At 49.7% G+C, this 14,424-nt stretch overlaps 1 protein-coding gene across 1 annotated transcript in view; it reads right to left on the bottom strand.

Moving 5' to 3' along the window:
* LOC116452347 (rho GTPase-activating protein 39-like) overlaps nucleotides 1-9,130 on the bottom strand; it is a 58,522-nt gene extending 49,392 nt beyond the window's left edge. Inside the window, exon 1 of the mRNA XM_032126738.1 lies at nucleotides 9,001-9,130. Within this exon, the coding sequence (XP_031982629.1) occupies nucleotides 9,001-9,011 (11 nt within the window). The 5' untranslated portion in view covers nucleotides 9,012-9,130. The remainder of the gene's footprint in view (nucleotides 1-9,000) is intronic.
* Nucleotides 9,131-14,424: the final 5,294 nt, after the last annotated feature.

The following is a 14,424-nucleotide window of genomic DNA, read 5'->3' as shown; positions in this document are numbered from 1 at the left end:
CCGGTGTAAAGTTGAAAGATGAAGCCGACACTGTCCTGCCTCTTGAGCAGCACAGAGAGCTCTGCTATGACAGAGCTGCACCCAAGAAGGGGCTGGCTGAATGCCGCCTTCAGCAGCACCCAGTTTTCAGAGTCAGCCACACAGATACTGCTTTCTGTTCATGGGCCCACAGACCGCCTGTCCTAATGACAGGCTGCACTTCCCAGAGGACCAACAGAGCAGTCCAAGCTCTACAGCACAGACACACCCCACCGTTAAAGCTCTTAATGCCTTTCCCAGGCAAACAGCCGCACCATTCAGGAGGGTTTACAGCTGTACACCTATACGCAAAGCAGTACAAGGTCCTACCATAAGAAACAAACCCAAAATGGTAATTTCTGGAGAATACTGTTAATTCATGTAAAGTCCCTCAAATCTCTGCAGTCCATGAAACTGCTTTACACCAGGTCCAGCTGGAATTCAAAAGACAAGAAAGCTGCACTGCTGGCAGTTCTATGACAAATTTGTCTGTTCTCTGACCACCCACATGCTCTTGCTTGAAGAAATGGCTGCTGTTGTGAACAGCAGAGGCTTGAGCAATGCAATAGGAATTAACTGCATGCCCTCCTCTGCTTGTGCCAAGGGCTCACCACGTGCCGTTCCTGGAGGCCCAACTCTACTTTGGAGTTGGTGCCACGTGCCCTGGCAAGACCAGGGTAATAGAGCTGTCTGGGCCAGCTGCAGTGGCTATTTTATTTCACATCCAGAGTACAAGATGTACGTTGTATCAGGAGACACTCTAAAATAGGAAACTGTGCTCTTCCCCAAAGAGACTCCACTGCAGGTCAAAATCAACACCTTTCGAGCTCAGCTCACTACCCGAGCCATCCAGGCCAGGCAGGGGTGGGCACAACAACTACTGGAAGATGTTCATTTTTACATGTAGAGCTGAACTCTGGGTTGTTTCACTAAACCATTTGGTGATCACCATGCTGTTCACTCTTTCCCATCTGAAGACTTTGCTTCCTGCTCCAGGGAGAGCGGGGTGGACAAAGCAGCCCAAGGTGGAACTTCCCTGTAGCCAGCACAACTTCACCGAACAACAGGTTACCAAGAAGCTTCTCCCCCATGCACAGACAGCTCCCACAGCTCAAAAGCAGCTAAATCGTGAAAATAGTGAGTGATTTCATCCCTCCAAGACCAAATAAAGTTTAAGCACGCAAATGCTCAGCTGTTAGAGCACTGAATGGCTGATGGGGAGCTGCCATTGCACATCGAGAGGCCACCTTCCTGGGGAAGAGTTATGGGGAGCCAGAGAGGCTGAAATCACTGACATGGCCCTGACTGCCAGACTCATACAGCCTTCCCTGTTTCAAGAACAAGATCAACCCAAAGAAGTGCCCCCACTAAAGGAAGCTCTGCCCACAGTATCTCTCTGCCAGCCTCCCTCTTGTAGTGACATTTGGAATTCAAGGCCAAAGTCACTTCAACAGCATCACATTCAAAGCTGGCTCAACAGACCATGGGAGAGGGAACAGGATGATAACATCATGGCACACTAAAATCAGAGTGGATGATTCAATGATGTACTGCAAATTCAGTAATTGTCTATGACCCCCTCCCACTCTTTCCCCATCCCCAGCACTCTTCATATGAGGACAGCAGAGCTCCTCAAATCCCTCACAGAGATAATTCAGCCTGCTAACTAAAAGCAGATGGTTTTCTCTTGCTTTAGTGAACTCAACCACTCTGGTGACAGGACTCAGAGCCAGAAAAAAAAAAAAAAAAAAAGGTGGCAGTGAACAGCTTCACCTCCAGATCATCACTGTTTTTCTTATTTTTTATGCTTATTGCCATCCCAAAACAGACTTCTAATTTGGAAGTCTCCAGAACCTTAAACCTGTGTCTTAGACTAATTTCAAATAACAGCTTTAGTGAATTTAGGCTGGGTTGTCATACTACCACCAGGCATTTCCTCAGCAGCTTCTAAATCCTCTGTACAGAAAGGAGCATATTTGCTTTTCACCCTTATCTTCAGTGAATTTAAAATTAATTTAATGAAAATTAGAGTAGCTTATTTCAGGGGCAAGCTCTCTGAGGTGTTTCCAAGCCAAAACTGCAACTCTTCGGCCATTTGTACTCTAACTCAGGACTGCAGATGAAAACCCAAGGGCAGCACCAACCCAAGCACAAAGTTGTCCTCTAAGCCCCAATGCTACTTGCTTCCCACTCATTTTGCTGGGTTGATTAAATACAACTCAGGCATATCTCAGCCAGACTATTCACTGTATTACAAGGGTATAAATTGCTAAGATAATATACCTCCACATTATGATGTGCTAAGCATCTGCCCTCAGGCCTGCATTAAATGCTCCTCATGCCAGTTGCACTCCAGGCTCTGCACCTCAGCTCACAGCCATTTCACCATCTCTCTTTGCTTCACTTCATGTTGATTGGTGATGATCAAGAATTCATAAAAACACTTGGAGCTTCTCCTCTCACCCTAGCTTAGAGCAATGCTTGGAAGAGCTAATAAAAAAATCCCAAACATAACTATTGGCTCTAGGGAGCCAAGAAGAGCTAAACAATGTGGTTGACACACAGCTGGATAGCTCCAGCTATCAAAGAACTATCAAAGAACTACAATGTACATAAGGAAGAAATGGATGCAGGACCAGAAGAGGACCAAATACAACATTTACCATTTTATAACAAAGTGACCATGTCGAAACTAACAGCTGAACCTTAGGTTACTGTTTAAACACCTAGAAGGAAGAAGACTCAGTGCCTGGATCACAGTGTGACCACCTACAGTTCACTCCATGTCTGGAAACAACCCGGCACTATTTCCCACATGGCACCAACAGCATACAGGGGACAAGCCCAGAGCAGATAAGACTTTGTGGCGGAGTACAACTGCACCAGCAGATTGGCAGGGGGGTGAAAAGTAGGTGCTGGAGCAGTTGAGCTGGCTAGGACCAGTGGGCAGGTTGGGGTTCCAACAATGTGAGTCAGCCACACCAGCCAGCGCAGAGGAACCTTTCCAGGCAAGGCTACACAGCACAGCTCACCCACTGCATTCCCTGGGCCTGTATTTAATTATTCAGCTATAAAGTCTCCTGTAACTTTTTCTCTGACTTTCCTTTGTGCCTGAAAATATTTTACACCAATTCATCCTTCTAACCTGAGCCCTGGCTGCCTGTACACAACACATCACACTGCCTCAGAGTCAGAAAAACCCAAGACAGCTGAACTCTGTGTGGTTAAAAGGGGATTTGCTGAGCTCAGTCTCAGCTCATCAGGCAGCATTGTGCAGGGATTTTCTTGGTATCACTAGTGATGGAGACGGTAAGCCTCTTTGTTTATTTTTTCCCAGATGAATGACATAAGCAAAAGCAAACAGAAAAAACCAGACCTACAGAACACAGAGGCTATCCCTGCTACAGAGCACCTGGCCCTGGCCCACAAGTCCATGATGACACAAAATCCCACTATGTTGAGTCTTTGCTGCCTCTGTAACAGGTTTCCAGGCAAAAACCAGCAACCTTGTTTGCCCAAGTTGGAAACAGCCCCATCTGTCAAAGCAAAGTGCTTTATGGCAGTGTCCCACAGCTGCGAAGTTACACACACAGGTGAACCCAGCACAGGTTTGTGTTTGGGGGACCCTTCCTGCTTGGCTTGTTTGGTTTTGGTAGATCATAAACCCTGCAGCTAAGAAAAAGGCTGGTTTAGAGATGCCCAGGACTGCTCTGCTTCAAGTTGAGACAGGAAGACACAGCAAGTCTGGGGAGTACAGGGTGCTCCCTGTTCATCTTCACTTCATCCCATGTTGGAGCACTTGCCACTGAGGAAGTGCAGCAAGAGCTTGGCTCAGGGAGCTGAGCGCAAGCAGAATACAAGAGGGGTAGGAAAATACACCCTCCTTGTAGAATCAGATTTCTATTTGCCTCTGATGGTTGATGAAGATGTCAGCAAACAATTTTATTAAGACCTCTTTATTTCAGAAGTTCCAGCGTTCTGTAGCATGGAGCCCTTGCTGGAATTTCATACAAGACCTAAAGTACAAAGAGACAAACGAGCCTGAAAAAAAAATAAACTCAGCATCTCCAGCACTTTTGTCTTTCAGTGTGGTTTTTTTTCAAGAGAAATTTTCTAAAGCTGATATTGTCCAACTCAAGCCCCTTCTTTTTGCCTGAAGCATGTAACACGGGGAGGCCATGTCTCCTTGAGCTGCTACACAAGCCATGCCAACATTCCCCTTGGAATCACAGAGTCCTTTCCCTCTCCCATGCTTCGCTGCAAGCAAACAATCTGGACTTCCAGCATCCTCATTTTAAGTTTTCCAAATATCTCTTGGCTGTGTGTGCTGCATAACCAAAAAAATGGCAGCTGACAACACACAAATAAAAAAGCTTGGGAGAGTAGCTGGAAGATAGTTGACACCAGCTACACTGAAATTTACTGGGCTACACTCAACTGGAAATATAAATCACTTAATCCTTAGAGCAGTAACCTCAAACCCTTGGAACAGTAACTAGGATGAGAGAATATATACCAAATAATGGTATTTCCGTTATCCCATGAGACAAAGACTAAGTGCAAAAGAATCTTCTCTTGACCTACAGTGTCTCTTCCAGATGTATGAGCCAGATGGACCTCACAGCTGCTGCTCTAGTTAATACTCTCCTGCCACTCCAAGAACTGACTGCTTTAAGAAACTGTCCAAAGCAGAGGATTACTCTTCCTCATGAAAAGCATAAAACCCATCCAACAGACAGCTTGCTTCAATGGATACTCACGACTGAGCTACTAAAAAGGACAAGAAATTGTTTGCTCATTAAAGCTGTCTTTCCTACAAGGGAACAGCCTTCCTTGGCAAAGGCAGGAATTAACATCAAATATGTAAGTAATGACAGCAGAACTCAGAAACCTTCTATGAATCCAGCTAAAACCAAATCCCAGTGCCTGATCCAGAATTTATTTTTATGACAAATAAGAGGCACTTCATGAACTATTTGAATCTGCCTGGGGGACTTTTTATAGAAACACAAGCGTAACATGTCACAACAAGGCACAAATAATTGCACTCCACCTAGGAAGGACTGATGGAGCCTAAATGGAACATTTCAAATTCTGACCTATCTATTTGCTGAAAGCTTGCAAGCATCTCTTCCTAATTGCATCATCCACTGAGAAAGCCATTTGGGGACTACAACAGGAATAGAAACACTGGAAAAGGAGACTTTAGGTAGGAGGAAACACTCCTTCTTTGCTTTGAATTTCTGATTAGTTTCCATCAGAAGACTCTGATGTCTCTGAAGGCGTTTCCCAAAGACCAGGCTTTATCTGCATAGTCAAACACTGGAAGGCTTGACTGCCCCTTAGGAGCTAGCTCTGGGCCATGCTGGGCCTCCTGATGGAAGCAGCTTAGAAAGGTTTTGGCAGTGATGGTAGACAGGACAACTACCTTGTCCTCCACAGCCCCTCTTCCACTTCTGCCAGAAGAGCTACTGGAGGAAAACAAACTCCTGGGTTCACTTAAAGCCAGTCATCCCTAAACCATTTCATCCCAAGGAAACTGCCCTGGTAAGCTCACCAGCTCAGCAGCATGTTTAGAGAAGTGGGGATGACAGGAGCGTATGGCAGAGGTCAGGCTTGCTGATAACCTCTCCCTAAGTGCACTTATTCCCACTGATTTTACAGAGCTAACAGAGACCTTTGCTATCCCAGTTCATTTACTGCCAAGTGAACTACCACAATGCCCATCCAGGAAAAAGCTCATTCAGCAGACCAGAGTGGGACAACCTGCTGGGGGGGGATATGGGCTTGTCATGCAGTCACAGCAAGCTACAGAGAGGATGTTTATTCATGGCCTTATTTAAGCCAACTAAGAAGAGGGTAAACTAGAACAAGACACATGGGCCCACTTCAGAGGATGTGGAGAGCTCTGCCCTGCACAACAGTGAGAGGCTTGGATGCCCTGCCAAAACCAGAAGACCCCTCTGCTACAAAGCCACGGCTGAGTTCAGACACACAGAGCCCATCAGCAGCTCCAGGGCAGGCTGACGAAGTGTCAAAGTTTTCACTCATTCCTAAACTAAAGTTTCTAAAAATCATGGAAACTGGTATTCATGCAAACACAAACTAAAGCCTGAATTAATCTGAATTAACTAAAACCATCAAGCTATACTAAAATAACTCAAGATTAAATAATAAAATTAAGAGTTCTCATTGTAATCACAAAAAACCTGATGAATCCCTTACATTTTGTATTAAGTTAAAACAGTCAGCCAGAACAGCAGGTTTCCTGCTGAACAAGCACACTCAGTACCATTCCCAGTCCTTCCACCCAGCTAACACAACTTCAGCAACCCCAGTATTTCTGGGTAGGCTGGAAGATTTCCTTCTGCACCCATCCGGAGGCTGTTTAATTCAAACAGCCAAAACCATGCTGCTAAAACAGTAGGTCCAAACTGAAAAGCTTTCTTCTCCATAAATAAAATGGCAACCAAGTAGTACTGTTACTAAAGCATTTACCTGTCAGGAAATACAGATATGACACATATTACTTCAAAAAAAGGGTTAATTAATATGAATATTTATTAAATGGCAGTGCCTGCAAAAAAAAAAAACCCTACCCTCATGGGACAAAAAGTCAGAATCCTACCACTGTTTATGCTTTGTTACCTTTAATTACAGAAGTAATTTCATTAAAGCTGATTCTGTGTATCTTACAGTTCTTTCAACAGTCCCTCAACTATGCTAATAATTCTTCCTCCATGGCTCTAAGAGGAAAAAAAAAACCCCTTGTTTCCTGGTCTATAAAACTTTACCTGGTTGCCAGCAGGCAGTTACCCCAATCCTGTGAAGGCAGCCCCAAAAGAATGGCAAAATGGATTCAAAAAATGCCTCAAAGCTCAGACACCAATACAATGAAATCCACAAGATTTTCTTATCCAGTAGGCAGCTCACTACAGGAATCCCAGGCTCTCCTTTCATCTTTGCACCACAGCCCATTACATTTTTCTAGAAATCAAGTAAATCGGTTGAATGGGAGGCATTTGCCTTTTGTGTCCCTAAAGCAGGGCAGTGCTCGGTGAGCCCTGTTCTGCATGGCATATTACACGTGCATGTCTCTCATGAGGACTTCTGCCACAAATCCAGTCAGGGTCAGGCTGAAAGCAGCCTTTTGCATCACAAGGATGACCATAAAATTCTCTGTTACAAAATGCACCAGACCCATGGACTGAGATCTCACTGTAGCTTACGTTCTCCTAGCTAAGGCCAAGACATCTGTTTCAGCTAGGCAAACCTGTTGTGAATGCAGACAGCATGAGAACTATCTGACCAAAATCCTGGCTTCTAAATCTGCATTCCTGTAATCTGCTGTGATCTCAGCATCATGCCAGATAGCCTCCATCCAACTGATAGGAAGAGTTGTCTCACCAAACCAAACTCAAAAGTACTAAAGAAACAGTCAGCAGGGGATACACAGGAAAAACACAGTGAAATCCAGCACAAGAAGCTCTATACTCCTCTGCACCAGCTAGTGGAATGATAGCCTCAAATCTACAGGATTTTGCCAGGTTTTACAGTTTACCCCAAAATTAGGAACCTACAACTTCAATCTCTGAGCACTGACTTGGCTGTCACAAGCAGGGAGGCAGAAGCAACTGCTGTGAGTTGCTGCTGCTGACAAAATGAGAGAATGCTGCTGTGCTAATCATTTTGCTCTGACTGAATTCTGGTATTCTAGGGCCACCCTCAACAGGATTCACTATCCCTTCCCAAGATGCTCCTTACAGGATAACTCAAACCATGGTCTGCTGCAGGAAACGCAGAAGGAAAAGGAAATAAAACAACTTCAAATGCAAGAGAAATAAAAAATTATTCCAAACACCTTGCATTATCAATGAGGCACTGAGAAAAACACCAGCGCAGCTCTCACCCAGACAACGACAACGTGAGAAGCCAGCTGAAATCTGGTACCCCTGGGGAGAGTCACGCTGCAGGAATGTTAAATCGGCCAAGTTTTTAATCTAGGATGAAAAACACACTGGCAGACCAGCGCAACAGAAACTGGCATCGGCAACAGGGAGGACGGTGCCTCTGCCAGGCTCTGCACTTTCCTCCTGGTAGAACCAAACTTAATTCAAACCTCTTCTGGCCGGCGATCCCAGGCGCGGAGAGACCTGGAGGAATTCTCCTTCAATGGGGTTATTCATTGGAGCCGTAAAATCCGCCTGCGTTTGTCGGAAGCCGGATGCAGCCTGGGAAACTGGCCTGGCTACCTGGCCCTCCATTTTCACTGCCAACAGGTGATCCTGGCTCCCTACCCTCTTCCAGGAAAGGACAGAACCCACTCCTGGTCACAGTGCAACAGCCACGCCCGATAGTATTTGCACTATCATTTTGTAAAAGCGTTTATTTTTTTAAGCGAGAGAGGGCAAGCTACGGGGGCACCCAGCCCAGTGCCAGCGAACCCGGGCTGGAACAGGCACAAAACCATGGTGCGTTCCCGACGAGCCGCCCGTCTTCGGAGGTGCGAGGGCACCCGACGGAGTCTGGCCACAGCCTCCGGTGAGGCGCAGAGGCCAGGCAGGAGGGAGGACTCCGAGTCAGGGCCAGGCCGGCTCCGCTCAGCCGAGCTCACGGCCGCCCGCCTCGCTCGGAGGCCGCAAACAGCACAGTCCCGGCCCCAGGCAGCGGCCCCGGCGGGAGTTGGAACGGTGCGAGAGGGAGCTCCCGCCCGGACAGCCCGGTGCGGTGGGAGGCGGACCGGGACCACCGTCCCGCACGAGTCTGGCCGCCCGGCACGGCACGGCACGGCTCGGCCCGGCCCGGCCCGGCTGCCTTTCACCTGCCGCCTCGGCTTGCCCAGCCCTGCGCCGCCCCATCCACCCGAGCCGGGGGTGGCTCCCGGCCCCGGCCCCAGTCCAGGCGCAGGCCCACAGACCCGGAGAGCGGCAATGCTCTCTCCCCTCTCCCGCCGCTCAACAGGTGCGCGACAATCCCACTCACCTCTCCGCCATGGCCGCTCTGCCCGCGAGCGGGGCAGGATGTGAAACCCGATCTCGGCCCCGCCCGGGGGCGGTGCGGCCCGGCCCGGGACCCCCGGCCGCTCCCCGGGTCCCTCTGCCGGGGGCTGCTGTGCCGGGACGGGGCGGGGCGGGGCGGGGCGGGGCGGGGCGGGGCGGGGGGAGTGGGCCGGAGTGGGCCGGGCCGGGCCGGGCCGGGCGAGGCCGGCAGGAGTGGCGGAGCTGCGGGTCGAGGGCAGCCCCTGGCGGCGGCCGCTGTCGCTCCAGAACCCGACCGAGTCTGCCGAGCCCTGGCGTCGCGGAGCCCCGGCATGGTCCGAGGGGTGGAAACAAGGAGAGTGGAAGCGGAGCCGGGACATCAGTTTTGGAGCCGCTGAAGGCTTATTTAAGCTACAGGTCAATGGCAACAGTCAACGGTCGTGACCCGTTTTGTGAGGAAAACCGTAGTCCGGCAGGTCACATCCTGCCCTCGCCTTGGGGACCCTTTGGGAGCGCTGTTGTTGCGGGGCCCAGGTGCGGCCTGTGCTCGCCGCTGGATCGCAGCTGCCCCGGTGAACTGTGTTCCCCTGATGCTGCCTCCCGCTGCCCTGGGCATGTGGGGCTTTACTAGTTCTGCTCTGCCCTCTGGCACTCCCGATATCCTCCAAGAGCGTGGATGGAAAGCGGCAGGGGGGACTTGAACCAGCCTGGAGCACTGAGAGAGGAAAGTTTCTTTGCCAATGCTGGATGCTGAGCTGTCCCTGCTTTCAGGTGGGAGAGTACAGATTTTTGGGTCAGCCTGAGCTGTAAGGCTGCCATGCTCTGGGTTTGCCCAGATGTGTTCTCTTTTTTGCTCTAGCAATTTTATCTGAGCAGGTTTTGTGTACTTTCTGTTTCTTCTCTATCCTGAGCACATAGTAGACTGGTCAAAGCTGTGCAGGAACATCAGGTGTGTCTCCAGGTCATGCACAGATCCACCAGTGGCGTACAAACAGCATAGGTTCAGAGACCTCAGGAGCAAGTAGAGCCCTGTTCCTTGGCCAGCATGAGCAGTCTGAGTAAACAAGCCATGCACTAAAGGTCGGCCCTGCTAGATCAGCTTCCGTCAGCCACTGGTTTAGAGTATGTCATTTGGTGTGGTGGCACAGAAGAGCTCCTGCTATCTCAGTAACTGTTGCTATGTGGCACTGCTCCCAAGGAATTTTGTACGGGGTTCTGTTATTCCAGAATCGGAACAATCCCATGTGGAGGCAAATCCTGGGGGTTGAGCTGCTTGGATTCGTCAGACCCTACAACTGGGGGTGTGAGACTTGACAGATATTTGGTGGATTTTGCCACTAACAGAGTGGTTTGTGGCCCATGTCACACCAGGTAGCAAATGTCTGCTACAGTAAGAAATGAGTCCATTCAGTTTATTAATGACCCCAGGCAAGCCAATGGTCAGGGTCCCACCCAAAACAGCACTGCATTCACTTGCAAATGGCATTTTGGCACTATTGAGAACTTGAGGGTAACTTAATCTGAAGACATTCCCATGAAAGTCCCACTGTATTTTTAAATAGCAAATAGAGAGACAGTGAGATCACAGCCACCACTCTTGTGGGCTGGTCACACAGCTGCACTGTGCTTACAGGGTGGGGAGGAGAGTATGTCCCTGCAGCCGGAGGCCAGTGGCAAGTGGGGCCCCCACAGGGGCGGCTGCAAAGCTGCTGGAGATGCCTGAGGTGCTGTAGGAAAGCAGGCAGGAGAAGTTAAGTTCTGTGGGACTGCAAAGATCAGGGACTGAGGCACAGGCTAGCAGGGAAGGAAAGGAGGAGTTAAACCAGGTCTGCATTGAAAACAAAAATTTGCTGGTGTAGCTCTACCATGATTAAATTGGCATCTCTCCTTGTGAAGGTGTAGATATTGCTTTCCTTTGCCAATACAGGCTACACCTGTCCTCAGGGAAACAGCGATATTGGGGAAATGCTTATTGCAGCCTGATAGTCTCTGCTCAAGGGCTCCTGTAGATACAGACTTACTGTATAAGGACTTTAACAGCTTGATCATCATTTCTGTGCTAGCAAGAGCCTTTGGACAGGCTGAAAATACATGCTGGGGACATGGGAGGTTTCAGAAACCCAGCTTTAGAGCCCCCTAAATTGAGTGACCTCACACAGTAAGTGGTAAGTTGGCTGCAGGAGGGACCAGACAAGTGTTCATTGTTTTTGCAACATTCTCATTTTACTTTGCATATTTCACGGTTTGATGATAATGTGTAGGCTGTTTTCCACCTACACCTCTGGCAGCCTTGCTGAAGAACCTAAACATGATCGCTTGGCTGCTGCAGCTGAAACTCTTGGGATGTTATTCTGCACTAAGAGATCCTCTCTCTCTTCAGGCCAAAACGGGCAAAGTGGAGGCTCTCAAGGACACAAAGGACACGTTGACATGACATCTCAGGTCAGTGTGACTCATGAGCTGGCAGCTCCCTGCTTACCTGCACAGTGTCACACAGCAGGAGGGCATCAAAATGCAGAGCAAGGAAACCACCTTGAAGGCAGAACTTCCCCACTGGAGGAGGGTCACACACCTGCTGACATCAAGGACACTCTTGGGAGCAGAGATCCCCACTGCTGGAAGAAGAAAGCTGGGTGATATGGGGTTCAATTACCAGGCACAACACACAGCTCTGAGGCTGTGACTTGCACACAGGTGCCAATAACACAGAAGTGACTCACAGAGGGGGAGAGTAATGCCAGAAGGGAAAAACTAAGCAGCTACAGGAAAAGCTTCTTTTGTGGGAACTTTTTCAGAGACTTTCACAGCTCAGGCAGTCAGGGGCTGAGGAAAACTTCTGCTAATGGTACCTGGTGCGATAACACAAGGAGGTTCTCCTCCAGAGATACAGGTGGGCCACTCTGTGACACATACTTGGGAGATCAAGCCCACCAGTCACGAGGCCTGTTATCAACACACCAAAAGTGGCAGCAGGAGGTGAATGTGAAGTGACTTGAGAGCATGGCAAAGACATTGCAGTGTCTCCGAAAACAGAGGGCGCTGGTTCTTTTGCTAATGTAAGAAGAAACAGCCTTCATGATTTGTAAGGCTGTGAACACCAGACTACTGTAAGATGAGGCAAGAGATGTATGATCAGTGTTTCCAGGCCAAATCATCTCGTTGCTGCCTGTTCTTGGCTGAAGGATATTTCCTATAACTGTCACTGCAGAACTGCAAAATGAGCCAGCTCCCTGAGATCCTGCTCAAATTGTTCCTCAGATACTGCTCCCAAGTGGAATAACTGTATTTGGAAATGTTCACCCTTTCATAAAGCTGCTCATCTGGTGTTCATACTTGGACACACACTCCACGTCAAGAAATGGCAGGTGGAGGTCCTGGCATGAGAGGTCTTCCTCATGTGGGGGTGTGGAAGAACCAGTGATGCTAAAGCTATGGAAAGCTTAGCATTGCAGTGCTGCTGTCCTGCTTGTATGTGACAGGCTAAGAGTTGAGGCAAAGCCCAGGCTGTGAGCGCAGCCAGCACATTGCCCTTGAGGTTTGGGTCAGCAGGCACTGCCCTTGCTCTGCCTTTGTTAACAAACTGGGTTGCACGGCTTGGAACCAGTGCAGTCCAGCACCAGACCCACAGTAACTGTCTCCATGTACAGTAAGGAGGGGAGTAACAGCTCGAGACAGGTATGACAACCCTTTGTTGAGAGACTGGTGATACTGGGAGTAGATGCCTAAAATGGTTGGCAAGTTTTGTGTGACTGGGCTTACAGCCAGCACTGCCCCAGTGCAGCTACAGCCTTGGATCCCCCTTCCAGGGCACCAGCAATGGTGGGAGGATGAGTTGGGAGATGCTTTGCTGTGGGTTCCCTGTGCTACTCCTGAGCTGCATTTGAGGTCCTCAGCCTTGACCTCACCTCAGCTATACGCCACAGCAGCTTGTGCCAGGCCCACTCACTGGGTCAGCAGTCACTTGACCCTGGCTGACCATGGTTACTGACACCAAACTCTCTGCTCCTCTTGCATGGTGAGTATGGCACTGTTGTGCTGTCACCTTATCTCCAGCTCACCTGTTATCCTCTCCTGCCTCCAGCACCCCAAGCCCCCATGGCTGGAAGGGGGGGGCAGGAGCAGGAGCAGCTCTGTGTGCTCTTGTGATGAGAGAGCCAATAATACCAGAAAACATTCTGTGAATGCCCTGTGTTAAATAGGTGTCTTGGTTTGAAAGACAGGTGTCTGCCAAGAAAGGCAGGAGCCTCCCTTGAAATGGAAAATGTAACCCTCTTCCCTCTGAATTATTATAATTTTGAAATTAAGGGGCTTTCAGGCAAAGATATGAGGAACAGGAATAACAGTTCTTTACTATTGTATATCTATATGTGTATAACCAGTCAAACAACAATAACTATGGCAGTAAGAGCAAACAATCACAAACCCAGTCCCAGCCTTCTCGGCTGTCAGGCCCTTTCCCCTCGGGTGCAGTTCCGCTCGCAGCCGGCAGGGGCGCTGGCGGCTCCCGGTGAGCAGGGCAGGTGCGATGGTTCCCCCGCGGCTGCAGGGGGCGCTCCGGAGCGAGCTCGGGGAGCACGCGGCACCGGTGCCCTGGGATCCCGGGAAGGGATGGAACAAAGGCTTCACAAACCGCTGGGCAGCCGATCCCGGTGTCCGGCCAGACCCTCGGGAACAGCAGGCTGGAACAGCAGGGATGAGCACAAATCCCGGGTGGCAGACGAGATGTATCGAACTCCGGAGCTGCAGCGGGAACCCCGGGAGGTCTCGGCAGGCAGGGCATGTGAGGCTACAGAATAGCGAAGGCTCAAAGCAACTGCAAAGGAACGGCGGGGGCAGGGCAGCCACAGCCCAGCTGCCAGCAGGGCAGGGAAAGGCAGGCTTGGGATCCCAGGGTTTTCCCTGAGGAACCCGAGCAGATGGTGAAAAAGTCCCTCTTTTAGTAAGGTGGGGTGTTAGGGTCCCAGTGCAACAGCCACTCCAGCGAGCAAGCTCCACTCATGGTAGAAGGAAGGCAGCCGAAAGCGGAAGCCTGCAGCGCTGATGAATTCCGTCCACAACGATGGCCGCCCTCCTCTCCCTCCAAACGCCGACAGAAACCAGCCAGCCAGGGGCTGTACCCAACCCTTTTTCCCAGTTCAAATCTCGTGGTATCCCCTGCCCTACACGAGAAAACCCCAGGTGAAAGAGAGTAGCCAGCTGGACCCCTCCCTCTGTAGCCAGGTCTTTTGTTTTTCTTAAGCGGTCAGTAATTTGTCCCCCTGGCAACATGTATGGGGAAAATTCCTTTAGGAGAAAAAGAAAACAGAAGGAGAACTCCTAAAACCCCAACAATAGGTCAAACTACTGCCCAGATACTCCTACGAGTGTTTACATGTGGGCTCACCATGGGGAGCTCTTTGCCGCAATAAAGTGCTGGGCTGACTGAGGG

This window comes from Corvus moneduloides, chromosome 17 (assembly GCF_009650955.1).
Source record: "Corvus moneduloides isolate bCorMon1 chromosome 17, bCorMon1.pri, whole genome shotgun sequence".
NCBI classification, from domain to species: Eukaryota; Metazoa; Chordata; class Aves; order Passeriformes; family Corvidae; genus Corvus; species Corvus moneduloides.
The sequence above is the reverse complement of the archived record's forward strand: the minus strand, read 5'-3'. Positions and strand labels throughout refer to the sequence as shown.